Genomic DNA, 14,641 nt, shown 5'->3' on the forward strand with positions numbered 1-14,641 from the left:
CCACCCTACCCTCCCTCCTTTCCGTCCTTCTGCAGTAGCAGCAGCAACTGTAGTCTAGAGAAGGTAGGTGTGGGACATTCCAGACAGACACAAGGAGGGAAAACAGCGTGGTTTAGGAGAACTGATTCCTGGGGCTGCACGGAGGGGATGAGCTCAGAGGCAGATAGGATCAGCCCTGGTGGATCCCCCAGCAAGGCACGCACTGCATGAAGGTCCGAGGCACCGGGTTAGCTTGAGGTCAGGATTACAGAAAACCAGGAGCAAGACAGGGAAGCTTAAAGAGCCAAGCTGTGCATCCAGGACTGGGGTGATGGCACGGTCAAGCCAGGCTGGAGGAGGATTGAGCCCCGCCCCCAACCGAGGAAGGAGGGCTGGCTTCGCCCCCCACAGGGAATCTGAGCGATGCTAGTCCAAGACCACCTCCGAATCACAGATGACTTGTTATCCAGTGAACTGAAGGTCAAATAGGGGATCAGTTGGTGGGCCTGGAACTGGAGAGAAAGGACGACTTTCTCTAGGATCTATGTGCCCCCTCTCTTTGACACCCCCTTCCGGTTTCCACTTGGTAGCACCTTCCTGATCCCCTTATCTCCAAGGTGCTTAGGGAAATGTCCCCCTGCAGAAGCCTTCTGGGACATGCTGCTCTAGCCACCCTGGAACCATGAGCCCTGCAGCTCCGGTAAGAAAGAGGTCTCTGGGACAGGAGAAAGGGCCCAGGGCAGGGTGGGTTCCCTTCTCAAGGGATCTTTCAGGCCCTGACAAGCTCTATCCTCTGAATGACATCCTGGGTCTGCTCCTAGGTGGCGGTTTGTGGGGCTGAGCTATTCAAGGAAATGATCCTGGAGGAACAGACTGTGGTGGTAGATAGAGAAACAGTCTTCTTTCTCTAGTTGGGCCCCTTTCAATCCATTTTTGACTGTCCTAGAAATACCTTTCCAACCCATAAATTGAACCACCGAACTCTTCACCTTGAAACCCGCAAGCCCAAGCTCCAGTCATTATGTCATAATGCCCAAGCTCCTGAGCCTGTCATCCAAGACCTTCATGTTATATCCTTGCAACCCCTGCAGCTTCATCACCTGCTGATCCCCATGCCCTCCCCACCCCCACCCCTGCACTCTACTTTCCAAACACGCTGAAATACTGGACACTCATACTCATCCTTCAAGACCTCTTTCAGCCTCCTCTGGGAAGCCTTCCTGAACCTCTTGGTCAAAGTCAGAGTCTTCTTTCCCATTGTCAAACCATACCCTGTGCTTTAATTGTGTGTTTATGTTGTCTCCTCCACCAGATGGGAAGCCGGGAAAAGAAGAGGAAGGGCCTTGTCGGATGCTTTTTTGTACCCTCCACTAACGCCCGGTGCCAGGCACAAACTGAGTATCAAGAAAACATGGCAAAGCTAGGAGCCTGGTTTCTCCTTGTAATTTACATTTTTCTAGAAAATTAGAGCTCAAGATTCTTGGGGAAAAAGTATTTCATGATAAATGAATGAACAAAATAATGACTTAATAGCAAAATAAAATCGCAGGTGCGGCCTCTCACCTGTGCTCCGGTTGGGCACAGGGCTACCACCCACGAGAGGCTGTATATTGATTACCCATATCTAGGCCTGCAGACTACAAGTCCCAGAAGGCCTCCTGTCGCACATCTCTACACGCCCCGCCCCCTCCCTTGTGGCGGGGCGGGACCGGAGGGCGGGGCCCCGAGGCAGCTAGACCCCGGGCGCCGCCTGGGTAGTGAACAGCCCCGGGAGTTCTGGGGCGCACAAAGCGCAGGCGCAGCGGGTTGGGAGGCCGCAGCACCAAGAAGCGGCCGTTTTGGCAGCAGCGTCGCAACAGGCGTAGACAGGTGGGTGCATCAAGGGGGGTTGGAGAGGGAGTTTGCACCTGGCCGTCTTATCTGACCTATGTCTGAGCTTGAAGATCGGAGGGAGTAGCAAGAGAAGCAGGGACAAGCCCGGGCCTTCCAACCCAGGTGTGCCAGCCAGCCCTTGCTGCGCAGCAACAGGTGTGAGCTAGTGGGGGGAGGGGCGAAGGCACCAGCTCAAAAGTAAGCCGCGCTCAAGATCAGAGGGCACCTGGATTCCAATCCAAGCTCCGTCACACACATGGACAAGTCACATGCTATAGCTCAGTTTGTCCATCTGTAAAATAGGAGTAAAGATCCTACCCATCTAGTAAAGTACCCAAGAGTTGCAGTGGGGCCCAAACTTTGCTGTACACTGAATCACCTGGGTATCTTTGAAGACTATCAGTGCTTACCTCCTGCCCCTAGATATTCTGATTTAATTATTACTGGGTATGACCTGTGTATCGGGAGTTTTAAAAGCTCCTACTAGAATAATGGTTAGAAGCCAGGACTGCTGGGTGTGAATCTTGGCTTCACTGCTTAATAACCAAGCAAATCTGCACAAGTGCCTGGACCTCTCCAGGCCCCAGTTTCCTGGGAATAACAAGGATTATTGTGGGGCTTCAACGAGATACTAGATGAAAGCACCTGAGAAGTATACCTGGCACATAGTGCTCGATCAATCATAGTTGCTGTTGAACTATTATTTTATGCACTTTGTAAATGGCTCTGGTGGGGTTCAAATGTGAGGGAGGCTTCTCTTATCATGGAAGTCCCTCATTCATTGCCATGATTCTAATATTCTCTGCTGCCAGCGTTTCAAAATTCCAGGGTTTCTAACATTTTAAGAGTTCCTCACTTCAGTCTCTACCTGCCTGATGGACGTGCTTTTACAGATCTGGAAGTGGAGGCCAGGGAGAAGGGACTTAGTCAAGGTTATGGGGCTGAGATTGGAATCCATGCTTCTGACCCCCAGCCCCACCCCAGCGCAGTGGGTGGCTGCCCTGCTGACCCTACAAGCACAATGCTCCCATTATGTGCCTGGAGCAGAGAATGGGGAGGAGACAGACAGGCTTGCCCTTGTTTGTTTACTCACACTCCTTTAAACGTTTCCTCGGTGGCTCCCCCAGGACGACAGGGGTGGGGGCTTTTCTCTGAGGAGCTGCTGTGGAGCAGCTGATGAGGCCCGTGTGTCCTGTGGCTCCTCTGACAGGTTCCGCCTGACTCTACCCTGGAAAGTCCTTTTGAGGAAATGGCCCTGGTGAGGGGCGGCTGGCTGTGGAGACAGAGTGAGTGACCCTGGGCCAAGCCCTCATCTGTCCTGCACCTTGTCCAGGGGCAGGGATGAGGAAAGTGGCCTGTTGGACCTGCACAGTGAACCCTTCTCCCAAGAAACCATGCCCTTTTTATCCTCCCCTCCTTTGTTCATACTCTTGTCTCTGTCCGGAATGTCCTTCACATTCCTGACTGCTTGGTAAACTACTTATTTTTCAAGACCCAGCTCAGATGTCCCCTTCTGTGAGGAGCCTTCTCTGCCTTTTCTCTCCTCACCACCCCAGCCCCTGCTGTAGCACCAAGCTGGGTTAGTGGCCCCCTTCTTCGTGCCCAGTGCCTCATACATACCCCTGTTATAGCCCTGATAAATATATAACCATCTTTACCTGTGGGCCTCACCACTCCCCCACCTCATACTGGCTTCAGACTGTGAGCACCTCAAGTGCAGGGACTGGGTTTAATTCTCTGTGTGTCCATAGCACCCATACCCAGGGCTGGCCACAGAACAAGGCGCAGAACAAAATGAAAAATGCCTCTGTGCTTTGGAATTTGTAAAGCTCTAGGAAGATCTCTTATGTCTTTACCCTTTTCTGTAAAGATTTCCAGTCACAAAATGTCTAAAGCTAGGGCTCAGGTTTCCAGACCCACCTCTGACCAGAGTCATGATCTGAATCAGAGCTGTCCCGGGCTAGGAGCTCCCCACACCCTATGACCCGTACTCACTTCATTCAGTTCAGCAAACACCGAGTCTAGGTCCTGCTGGGTGCCGGGACAGGTGAGGTGAGCTATGGCCAATCCCTCTGCTCCCCATTTGGTGGAAGAGGCAGACACTACACAAATGACTGTCACCTGGGGCTTGGCCTTTTTTTAAAGTATGCTCACAATTATAAGCAATAATTGTACACCCCTCAGCAGAATGGATGCAATGGAAATTAAGGGTTTCCTTAAGGCAAGCACTTGATGACTAGTTGTTTTCTGTTAATTTTTGCATAAATCATATTCTGCATTCATACAAAAACAACGCTTTTTCTCTGACAAACTGTACATATAGAAACATGTTCAATTGGACATGAATTTAAATTTGTGGAGGTGCTCCATGTCTTGTGACACTTAAAAAAAAAAAAAAAGATTTCCAGCTTCCCCCAAGGAAAGAATCTGATCATTTATTTACCATTCAGCACATTTATGGAGCCCTGACTATGTGTTAGGCCCAGTGGGAGGCAATGGGTGAGCAAGACAGAGAGAGGCCCTGCCATCATTTCAGGGAGTAGACGGGCAAGGACGGGGTGGTTATGACACTGGGGGCTGGAGGTAAGGGGACTCTGGGAACCCACCCAGGGCTCCTGCCCCCCCTGCAAGCTCTGTGATCAGCCTGCCTGGCGGGTCTGGAATATCGCACAGGCTCCATCCTCCGCCGCTGGAAGCGGAATTGGTTCGCCTTGTGGCTGGATGGAACCCTGGGCTACTACCACGATGAGACTGCGCAGGATGAGGAGGACCGCGTGCTCATCCGCTTCAACGTCCGAGACATAAAGATAGGCCAGGAGTGCCACGGTGAGCAGAGCCCCTTTCTCTCTGGCACTGTGACTACGCCCCCCCCCAAACAGTGTCTGTCTGAGAACACCTGCTGTTCTCAGGTGGAAGGCTCTTTGCGGCTTTCAGACGCCTTCCATAGACATTGCTTCTGGGCCTCTATCACCTCCAATTCATGTGGGTGTGAATTAAGAAATCAGTTCCTTATTGAGTTCCTACTCTGTGCTGGACCTGGGCCCTATGCTGGGTCCACAGAGGTGAGTCAGACACCGTTCCTGCCCTCTCCAGTGCTAGGAATGGAAAAAGATGAAATAAGGAGGCTCAGAGAAATTAAGTGACTGGCCCAAAGTCACACAGCAAAATCTCCTTGATCAAGGCTCAGGCCATAATTATATAGGGAAACTGGGAGATAGATATACCTAACTAGAGAAGCAGGCAATGTGGAAAGGTGGAAAGGTCTAAAGAGTTGAGCAGAATCCCAAGGAAAGTGTGTGGAATCAGACGAGGTTGGCAGTGGCCAGTAAAAAGGACTCAGAGAAGTCAGTTCCTATTCTTGTTTCTGGTTTACTGGGGAAACCTGGGGCCTGTGCCCTGTGGAAACCCCATATATGTGTGTCTGCCTTTAGATGTGCAGCCCCCAGAGGGCAAGAGCCGAGATGGCCTGCTGATCGTGAACCTACGAGAGGGCGGCCGCCTGCACCTGTGTGCAGAGACCCGGGATGATGCCATGTGAGTGGTTCCCAGGAGAGGATGGGGTGGGATCTTGGGGAATATGACCAGACGCCTCCTCCTCATTGGGCCTCTAGTTCCCTAAAGGTAGGTAAAGGGGACAAAGACCAGTGAGCATGGTAGTCTCAGTGGAAGCTGGGCAGAGTGGATTTGAATGGCTCATGGTGATTGGTATGGTATCCAGTAAACTGATATGGTTAGGGATGAATTCAGGACTGTTGGGGGAGGGGTGTGCACACCTACCTCAGGTGTGTGGTCCCTGATCACTTAGAGTTGGGTATCTAGCAGCCTCTGAGGTGAGCCCTCGCTTGGGGGTGATACAAAGGAACAGACAGCCCCATGGCATCCTCAGAGGCCCTCCTTCTCACTCCCTTCCTAGAAGATGGCCTGGGGCAGGGGGTACTCTGATCTGAGGGATAGACCCTAACCTGCCTAACAGAGGCAGCCCGCGGGCCCCCCATGTGAGATGCAGATCCACACTGAGAGACTGGGCGTGTCTTCCTCACTCACATTCTTGCCCTTCCCACTCTCTGGCAGAGGGTCAATTGGCCTTTGTGCTATAGGAGAGTGAAAGAGATGGGATGTGTGGGAGTAGGGGAGGCTGAGCTCGGGGTAGACAAAGCACAGAGCCGCCTTGTCCACCCCAGCCAGGTGCCATGGCAACCAACAAAGGCTCAATTGTCCGGTGTCCACTGGGTGTTCCCGGGGCTCTGGGGTCAGAGCATTGGGGAACTGAGTTTGTAGGTTTGGGATGTGGAGGTGGCTGCAGCCAGAGAACCAGCCTAGGCATGTCAGAATCTGAACTCCTAAGGGACCACCCAAGCCCAGCTGTCTTTTATCTAGATGGGGAAACTGGAATTTCTAGAGGGAAAGAGACTAGGGACTAAGAATGCATTAGGAGGCTGCAGCTCAACTGAGGGCTTGTCTATGTGACAGGAGCAGCAGAGAGGGTCACCTTTGCCTACCCAAGGGAGTCACGAGGATCTCCCCCTTCACAAGAGACTAGGGCTAGAGGCTGGGTTGGGGAGGAAAGTCTAAAATGTGGGGCCCAATCTCCTTTCTCCTGAACTCCCACTTCATGGTCTGGTGGGTTTGCATTGCAGAGCATGGAAGACGGCACTGCTGGAGGCGAACTCCACCCCGGTGAGCCCCCTTCCCTCCCTGTCTCCTCCCCACCCCTACCTGCCATGGAATCATGGGTGACTCAGATTCGGTCTCTGCCAGCCAGCTGTTCTCAATTTCCATATATGTGAGTGGCTGAGTCCTGAGTGGAAAAAGACAGAAGACATCCAACTGGTGCTTGGAGGAGGGAGAGAGAGGCCTCCAAGAAGGCTTGTTGAAGGGGGTGGCATGTGAGCAGGGGGAAAGGAACTATCCTTAATCCAGCAACTATTATGTGTCAGGTGTGATGTAGTTACAATACCAGCTACTCCCCTCAACTGTCCTGTGAGGTTGGAATTATTGTTCTCTCTCTGCAGATGATAAGATTGAGTTTTATTCATCCACACAGCAAATATTTACTGAGTTCCTACTATGTGCCAGGCACTGTGCCAAGGACCAGGGATCAGAGGGTAGCTAAGGAGATGTGGGCCCTGCTTTCCTGGACTCAGCCTAATGGGGAGCTAGACGTGAAGTCACAAATTACAGAGTTAGTGATTCCATTGCAGTGGTGGTAACTTCTCTGACAGAGACAGGCAGGGTGCATTCAATGTGCATCCACCTTGATGGCCTGATCCAGGTGGGAGTCCAGACAAGGCTTAAGATGAGACCTGAAGGATAACAGAAATCAACTGGGTGAAAGGGCTGGGGTGGGGTGAAGGGAAGAGCTTTCCAGGCAGAGGGAACTGCAGGTGCAAATGCCCTGAGAGGGGTTATGATGCTGGCAAGTTGAAGAACAGAAGGAAGGTTGAGGTGGCTGGATCTCAGGGAGAGAGAGAGCCGTGGGGGAAGGAGGGTTAGCAGAGCCAGGCATTAAAAGCTCTGTTAAGGATAGTGGTTTCTGCTAAGAACACTGGGAAGTCATTGAAAGTTTTTAAGCAGAGGAACGGCATGAGCAGATCAGACCAGACTTGTAGTTTTTTTTTTTTTTTTTTTTTTTTTTTTTGCGGTACGCGGGCCTCTCACTGTTGAGGCCTCTCCCGTTGCGGAGCACAGGTTCCGGACGCGCAGGCTCAGCGGCCATGGCTCACGGGCCCAGCTGCTCCGCGGCATGTGGGATCTTCCCGGACCGGGGCACGAACCAGTGTCCCCTGCATCGGCAGGCGGACTCTCAACCACTGCGCCACCAGGGAAGCCCCAGACTTGTAGTTTTAAAAAGATAGTCTGGCTGGTAGGTAGGGAATGGATTGTAGAGGGTAAGAGTGGATGCCCGGAGACCTGTTAGAAGGCTGGGACAGTGTGCAGGTGACCGCCTGGGGGTCTGGACTAAGGCCTTGCTGGTAGAGACAAGCTGATGAGGATAAGACACACTTAAGAGGTAGAATCAACAGAACTTAGTGATTGATGGAGGTATGGTTTTGAGGAGCTGCCCAAAGGCGTGGCCAAGCTTGGCCTCAACCCCCATCTGCCTGACCCCAGATTCTGTGCTTGCTCCTTCTACCTGTGGCACGGTGGAGCTCCTTCTCATCTAGAAAAAAAAAGTCCGCTGGGAAGTAGCAGGGAAGACTGGGATGCATTTAGAAACTCCCTCAGGCATTCACCTGCTGAGGGCCAGGCATTGTGCTTGACCACCTGGCATTGGTTGTATCATTTAATCTTCAATAAGAAGGGGTAGGGGTTGGTATTTTTAGTTCCATTTTATAGCTGGGGAGCTGAGGTTCAGAGGGGAATTGACTCATCCAAAGTCTCATCATCTTAAGTCAGTGGAAGAGCCTGCACCGGAACCTAGGTCAGTGTGTCTAAAGGCCAGGAGTCTGGCCTGGCTGGAGGGTAAGGTGTGGAGGGAAAGAAGTAGGAGACATGACCTCTGAGGAGCCATGTCACAAACGGCCTTTAAGTCCAGGTGAAGGAACTGAACTTTATCCTGAGGGTTGTGGGGAGCAATAAAGGGCATTAAGCAGGGGGGCTGTGGTCAGGCTTTGGAGCAGACTCAGGCTTCTGGGTGGAGGCTGTGTAAGAGGAGGCTGGGGCAGTGGTCAGCAGGGTGGAGGGACCTGGCTCTGAGCTCCAAACACACTTATGCAGGGAAGATCAGTCCCACCCAAGAGGGGCAGGAGGAAGGAGGTGAGGGCTGACCGTTCTGCACTCTGTGACTCTATGAAGCTGCCTTGTGTCTTCTCTGCCTATCCACCTTCCTGCTGCTCTGCTTCCTAAATCTCTCTACTCTGACCCTCCACTCCACCTCCCCCTGCTCTACACACACACACACACACACACACGTGCATACACATACGCACATCCCTCTGGTCCCTAGGCTGGCTCGAACTGGGTGTGTTTGTACTTCTGTGTCTTTGTACTAGTGTCTGCCCATCTCTGAGTGTTCATGCCTGTGTCTGTCTGTCCTGTGCCTAATAGGAGTGACCTGTGCTTTGTCCCTCCACATCCTGCAGGTTTATACCCCACTCTGGGTGGAGGCTCCAGGAGGAGCCCCTGACCCTGGCTGTTCCAGGGAACACAGGGCCGGGGGCACAGTCAGGGGCAAGGCTGTGGGGCCAGTGATGGGTGCAGGTGGGTGGGCAGGCAGATCAGAGCTGTACTGTCCTCCCTGGAGACTGGGAGCCTCAGCAGCCTGAAACAGGCAAAGGTGGGCTAATTCTGGAGAGACACTACTGATCCGTCTTCTCTGTGTAACTTTGGCAAAATCATCACCCCTTCTGAGCTTCCCACCATTACCATGGGCTGAGGAAGAAGAGGATACCCCCTTCCCTTGCCCAGCTGGCAGAGGGCTCTGCTAGGGCCTGTGAAGAGCTCCGAGTCTCTCCAGATGTAGAGGGCTTCTGACACCCCCCTCCCTCCCCTTCTTGGGTTTCTGTGGCTTGAGCAGGCCCCAGCTGGAGCCACCGTCCCTCCCAGGAGTCGCCGGGTTTGCCCCAAGGTCAGGTGTGTGACCCGCTCGTGGAGCCCCTGTAAGTTTGAGAGGCGGATCTGGGTAAGTGCTGGCTCAGCCCTCCCGGCCTCCATTCTGGCACCAGGATGTGCCTCCAACAGTGGGCCCAGTCACATCCCTTCCCTGCTCACAAACATTCCATGGCTCCCGATCGTTCATAGGACACCAACCACAGCCCTGCTTTCAAGGTCTTCGGAATCTGGCCTGGGCCAGACTTGCCCACCTCATCCCCCTCATCCCCTGCGCTCCAACGGCTCTGCTCAACCCCCTGCTCCCAGCTATGCCCGACCTTTTCTGTCTCTCCAGCCTTTGCATGTGCTGCTCTATCTGCTGCAAAGACCCTTAATTTCCTTACTCACCTGACAAAATGATGCTTATACTCTAAGATGCACCTCAAAGGCTGCCACCTCCTCAGGGAGGACTTCCCAGACCTCCAGGCATTGTCACTCCCTCCCACAACCCACTGCATTAGTGCTTAGTCCTGTCTTCATTCTGCCTGATTTCTAGTTCCTTTATTTTTGTCTCTATTCTCCCAGGAGACCTGGAACTTCCTTCAAGGCAAGGATCAGGTTAGGTCAGCTCTGCCCCTGTGGAACCCCCTTTTATTTCCTGGCCAAGGCCCAGGCCGCCCTCTCCATAACCAGGAGAGTAGAGAAGTCCATTGGGTTTCTCCAAGTGTCATCACTGGAGAGCTGCTAGCAAATATTAGACTATCTGTCAAAGGAAGTAGGGAGCCATGGAGAAGTTTTGATCAGGGGAGTGCTAGGTAGGAAGCCAGGGCAGGAAAATGGCATCGTTGGGAGCTGGATGGAGGGGCTCAAGTATTAGAGGACAAGGGCCTTGTGGGGAGGTAGGGTCTTTCTTCAGGAGCTTGCTGGTATCTGGGGACCCATTTGTAAACTTGGTGTGGTGGCTCTGTGGGCCCAGAAGGGCCTGAACCAGGTGTTGGGGGGAGGGGACAAAATCCGGGCCCAGCTCTCCGGCAGCTGACCAGGCAGGGCTCCCCAGGTGCGCATCTACAGCCCGTACCAGGACTACTATGAGGTGGTGCCCCCCAACGCTCATGAGGCCACATATGTCCACAGCTACTATGGACCGACATATGGTAAGTCTCCGGCCCACCCCTCCCCCTGCCTCAATTCCCGCCCCTGGTCTATCAGTAGGGGCCAGGCCCCACCCTTTTAGTGACCATGGATTTTCCCAGGTGGGACCCTCCGCAAGGCCCCCTCCCCATCCCATGACTCAGAACGGTTCTTGAACCAGAGCCCCTCCCCACTCCAGAGCTGACCTCTTCTCTAGGCCGGCCCAGCAATACCCATTCTTGAGCTGGTAGCGACCCCTGGTGGCTAATGCGGGAAAGGCTACCTCCTCTCACTCCAGGGTCTGGCGGTTGGGAAGACCCATCCATCATCAGGTGCAGTCTGGAGTTTCTTAGAGACCCCGGGGTTTCCTTGCCAGTCCATCCTAGCCCCACGGTCCCAGAACGTCCGTAGCAGATCCAGGGCATAGAAGCCGTGGGAACAGAGCGCGCGTCCTTCCCGCATCAAGCCCTCAGTGTCTCCCACTGAGGAGCAGGAGAGTGGGCTCAGCGCCTTATCATGGTTTGGGCTGGAGTCTAGCAGAAGGAGGCAGAGGATCTCTTTGCTCCCTCCTCTTAAGTCCCTGGCCCTCACGGGCTCTCTCTCCGCAGGCCCTGGCGTGACGCACGTAGTGGTCCGGGAGGATCCTTGCTACAGCGCGGGCGCCCCCCTGGCCATGAGCATGCTTGCGGGAGCCGCCACAGGTGCAGCACTCGGCTCGCTCATGTGGTCGCCCTGCTGGTTCTGAGCCCTGGATCCTGCGCGTAGACCAGAAAGACCCCTTTCCTGCTTGGTCCCACCCTCCACCATCTAAGCCCTGTCCCACTTGGCCCCTTAGTTTCCATTAGCCCCTTCTGGGCTCGGATCGTTCCTCCCACTCCCCACCCTCACCCTGCAGATCAGAAGAAGCTATCATCCCAGGCACAAACATAGCTCAAAATTCTTTTGTCTACTGCTAGACACCCCAGAAATCCGTTATAGACACATATGGGTATGTTTCGCCCAAACACGCCAGGACACAGAAAATGCAACTCATGGGTCTTCAAGTTGCCCAGGCACTGGAGACACAGGAATCAGGTTCTTTCCTCTGGCAGCTCCAAGCTTGGTGGGGCAGACTGGAGTAAACAAACACTTTACAAGGTGGAATTATCAGTCTTTTGACGGTATGATGGCAAAGAGTGAGGAAGGTAGGCTAGGAGTAAAGTTGTTGGCAAGAGTGCAGAGCCGTGAACATAACGGCATATCCAAAGAATTGAATGGGAGTTCATTTGGGCTGTGGTGTGGGCAGGTGTCAGCTCATGATGGCCCTCCAGGCTAAGGAGGTTGCTGGCTAAGGGGGAGGTGTGAGCTTTTTGGAGGGACGTTTCATGATTGCACCATAATGAATATATTGCCTGTTTTAATACCCAAACACAAAACACTCCCTGAGTTTAGCCCCATCCTTCCCAGCTACCAGATTTCTGGGTCCTTTGTTCCTTCAGTGTTCAGAAAGCACCTGTTTTCCATGTCAAGATGCCTGGGGCAGCAATTGAGCTGAACCTGGGGTCCTCTTCCTGGGGGGCAGGTGAGCTCTCTTTGTGACTCGCCCTAGGTTGGTGCCTCCATCAAGAAATGCATTTCTGTTCCCCAAAAGCTTGGCCCTCTATCCATAGCTGTGGCTATCACCATCTCCATCACCATCAAAGAGGCTTTGTCTCTTCACTCTGGGGGAGATGGCAGTGTTCACCTCTGGGACCTGGTCCACCTTTGTCTCAGTCCTGAAGGCCCCACATGTGCCTCCCTGCAGGAGGGAGGCCCAGCAGTCTCCCCATTTGGTCCCCTTCTAGTCTCCTCCCCCATCCTGTCCCAATCACTAGTAGAAATGCTAACATCCCTGCCCAGTAGCCAGAGTAGCCTGCTAAAGTTCCCTTGTAGATAGGGGCTCCAGTTGCCCTGCTGCAGAGACTAATAAAGGTGTGGTTGGCTCTAGCCCTGACTCTGGCTTTGTTTGTTCCCCCAGGGGGGCCCTGTTTCCCTGGAACACCTCTATGACTCAGCACCTGCTAGTGCCTTCTCTGGTATAGTGAGAAGAGTGTGGATTCTGAGGTCAGGTAGAATTGGTGGCAGCATGTTAGCTGAGCAATTTAGGGCAAGTCACTTAACATTTCTGTATCTTGCTTTCCCCACCCATAAACTGGCAGGTTGAAGTTGGCTGTCCCTGAGGGCTTGAGAGGACAGGCTGCATCAGAATCTCTGTCATCTGAGCTGATGGATGATCCAGGTCATGCCCTGCCTGCTTTCTGAGAGCCCTGTGGTGTTGGGTGGGGTCTTTTCCAGTAGGTTCCCATCCTTCTAGAGTTGAATCAATGAGTTGGACTCGAGACAAAGGTGGCCAGGGAAGGAAACAACCATCTTACTTCAGGCCTTTTGAGGCTGCAAGTAACAGGAACCCCCATGCTCAAACTGATTTAATCCCAAGAAGGGAAAATATTGGGCCACATACCTGAGAAGTCCAGAAACTGCTTGGTCCAGGGACTCAAATATTATCACTTAGACTTTGCTTTGTTTCCATCTTTACAGCCACTGGGCTGGCTCATTCAGAGGTTGCAGTGATATTCAGCAGCTCTAGACTAATGCCCTCCTTGGTTCAAGTCTAGCCAAGAGAGCTTCTCTTCCTCCAATAGTATGAATGAAAGTCCTGGCATGAACTTTTATTCAAACTGTTGCACATTAGCCTGAATTGGGTCTTGTGGCCATCTCTGAATCTACTGTGATCTGGAAAAGATGGTCTAAAATAACAGAGCTTAGAGCAGGGGTGGGGTGGTGTCCCAAAAGAAATTTAGGGCACTGTTCCCAGAAGTAGGATGACTAGGTGAGAGCTGGGTGGCAAAAATATCAGGTATCCACCTCAGCCACATCCCCAGACACCAACTTAGAGGGATACATAAACAAAAAGCAATGATTCAATGAAGTTCGATAGGAACATGGTGCAGTGAGAGCTCTGAGGAAGAGGTATCCAACTGTGCCAAGGGGACTGAGGAAAGCTTTGGGACAGGAAGTGAAAATTTAGGGTGAGCCTTGAAGGATGAGTAGGAGTTTATCAAACAGAGAAAGGAGAAAGAACAGATGGAAGAAATGGCATGAGCAGGCCTAAAAACATTTTGGTCTTGAGAGCACTGTGAAGTTCAGGAAACAGTCTGATGTCACAGTAAGTTGCATGGTGAGGAGTGGTAGTGGATGGACCAGTTTATAGAGAACCTCCCACAGCTGGGTTAAGGGCTCTTTTCTCTGGGCATCTATGGTCTTAGGGCTACATTTATCATGGTCCTGATGGTACCATGGTTATTTCCACTCACCCCACCAAACAGGGCAAGAAAGATGCAAATGGATGCTCCAGGTGCAGTTTGCTTTAAAATCTCTCCACTGATGGTTGTAGCATGAATTTTTTATCTTCCAGCTGTTCACTAGACAATTATTAAATTATTCACACACATATTAAGACAAACATTAATTCTCACAGACAACACAGTTTAATCTGGAGGTGGCCTATGGACCATATCTGGCCCACATATTGTGTTGTCTGGTCAGCACAGTGGTTTTTAAAAGTTTTGAATTAAAATGTGATATCACTACACACCCAACTAAATGGCTAAAGATAAAATAGATAACATTAAGTACTGATGTGAAACAACTGGAAATCTCATTTAAGTGTAAACTGGTACAACTGCTGAAAAGCATTAAGATATAAATAAATGCAAAGTTCTATGGTCTGAATGTTTGTATTCCCCAAATTTCATATATTAAAATCCCACGAGTGACTTCCCTGGTAGTGCAGTGGTTAAGACTCCGTGCTCCCAATGCAGGGGGCCCAGGTTCAATCCCTGGTCAGGGAACTAGATCCCACATGCATGCCACAACTAAGAGTTTGCATGCCACAACTAAGGAGGCCACGTGCCGCAACTAAGGAGCCCGCCTACTTCAACTAAGACCCAGTGTAACGAAATAAATAAATATATAAAAGAAATAATCATTTAAAAAATAAATTAAAAAATAAAATCCCATGAGAAACTAACACAACATTGAAAATCAACTATACTTCAATTAAAAAAGTAAACTATAAAAATTGTTTAATAGTTAAAAAAATAAAGAAATC

The 14,641-nt window shown here is 51.8% G+C and overlaps 1 protein-coding gene across 2 annotated transcripts; it reads left to right on the forward strand.

Annotated features, from left to right (window-relative positions):
• The first annotated feature begins 1,728 nt into the window (after positions 1–1,728).
• PLEKHB1 (pleckstrin homology domain containing B1) lies at positions 1,729–12,477 on the forward strand. 2 transcript variants are annotated; one of them, XM_081239716.1, is made up of 8 exons: positions 1,729–1,848; positions 3,062–3,137; positions 4,525–4,677; positions 5,283–5,385; positions 6,489–6,528; positions 9,368–9,472; positions 10,439–10,535; positions 11,121–12,477. In XM_081239716.1, the coding sequence occupies exons 2-8, from the start codon at positions 3,101–3,103 to the stop codon at positions 11,255–11,257; spliced, it is 672 nt and encodes a 223-aa protein (XP_081095842.1). In that variant the 5' UTR covers positions 1,729–1,848; positions 3,062–3,100; the 3' UTR covers positions 11,258–12,477. The 2 variants fall into 2 exon arrangements, with proteins under 2 accessions (XP_081095842.1, XP_081095843.1); XM_081239717.1 differs by lacking the exon at positions 9,368–9,472.
• Positions 12,478–14,641: the final 2,164 nt, after the last annotated feature.

The sequence above is a fragment of the Mesoplodon bidens genome (genome assembly GCF_964165515.1).
Source record: "Mesoplodon bidens genome assembly, chromosome: 7".
NCBI classification, from domain to species: domain Eukaryota; kingdom Metazoa; phylum Chordata; class Mammalia; order Artiodactyla; family Ziphiidae; genus Mesoplodon; species Mesoplodon bidens.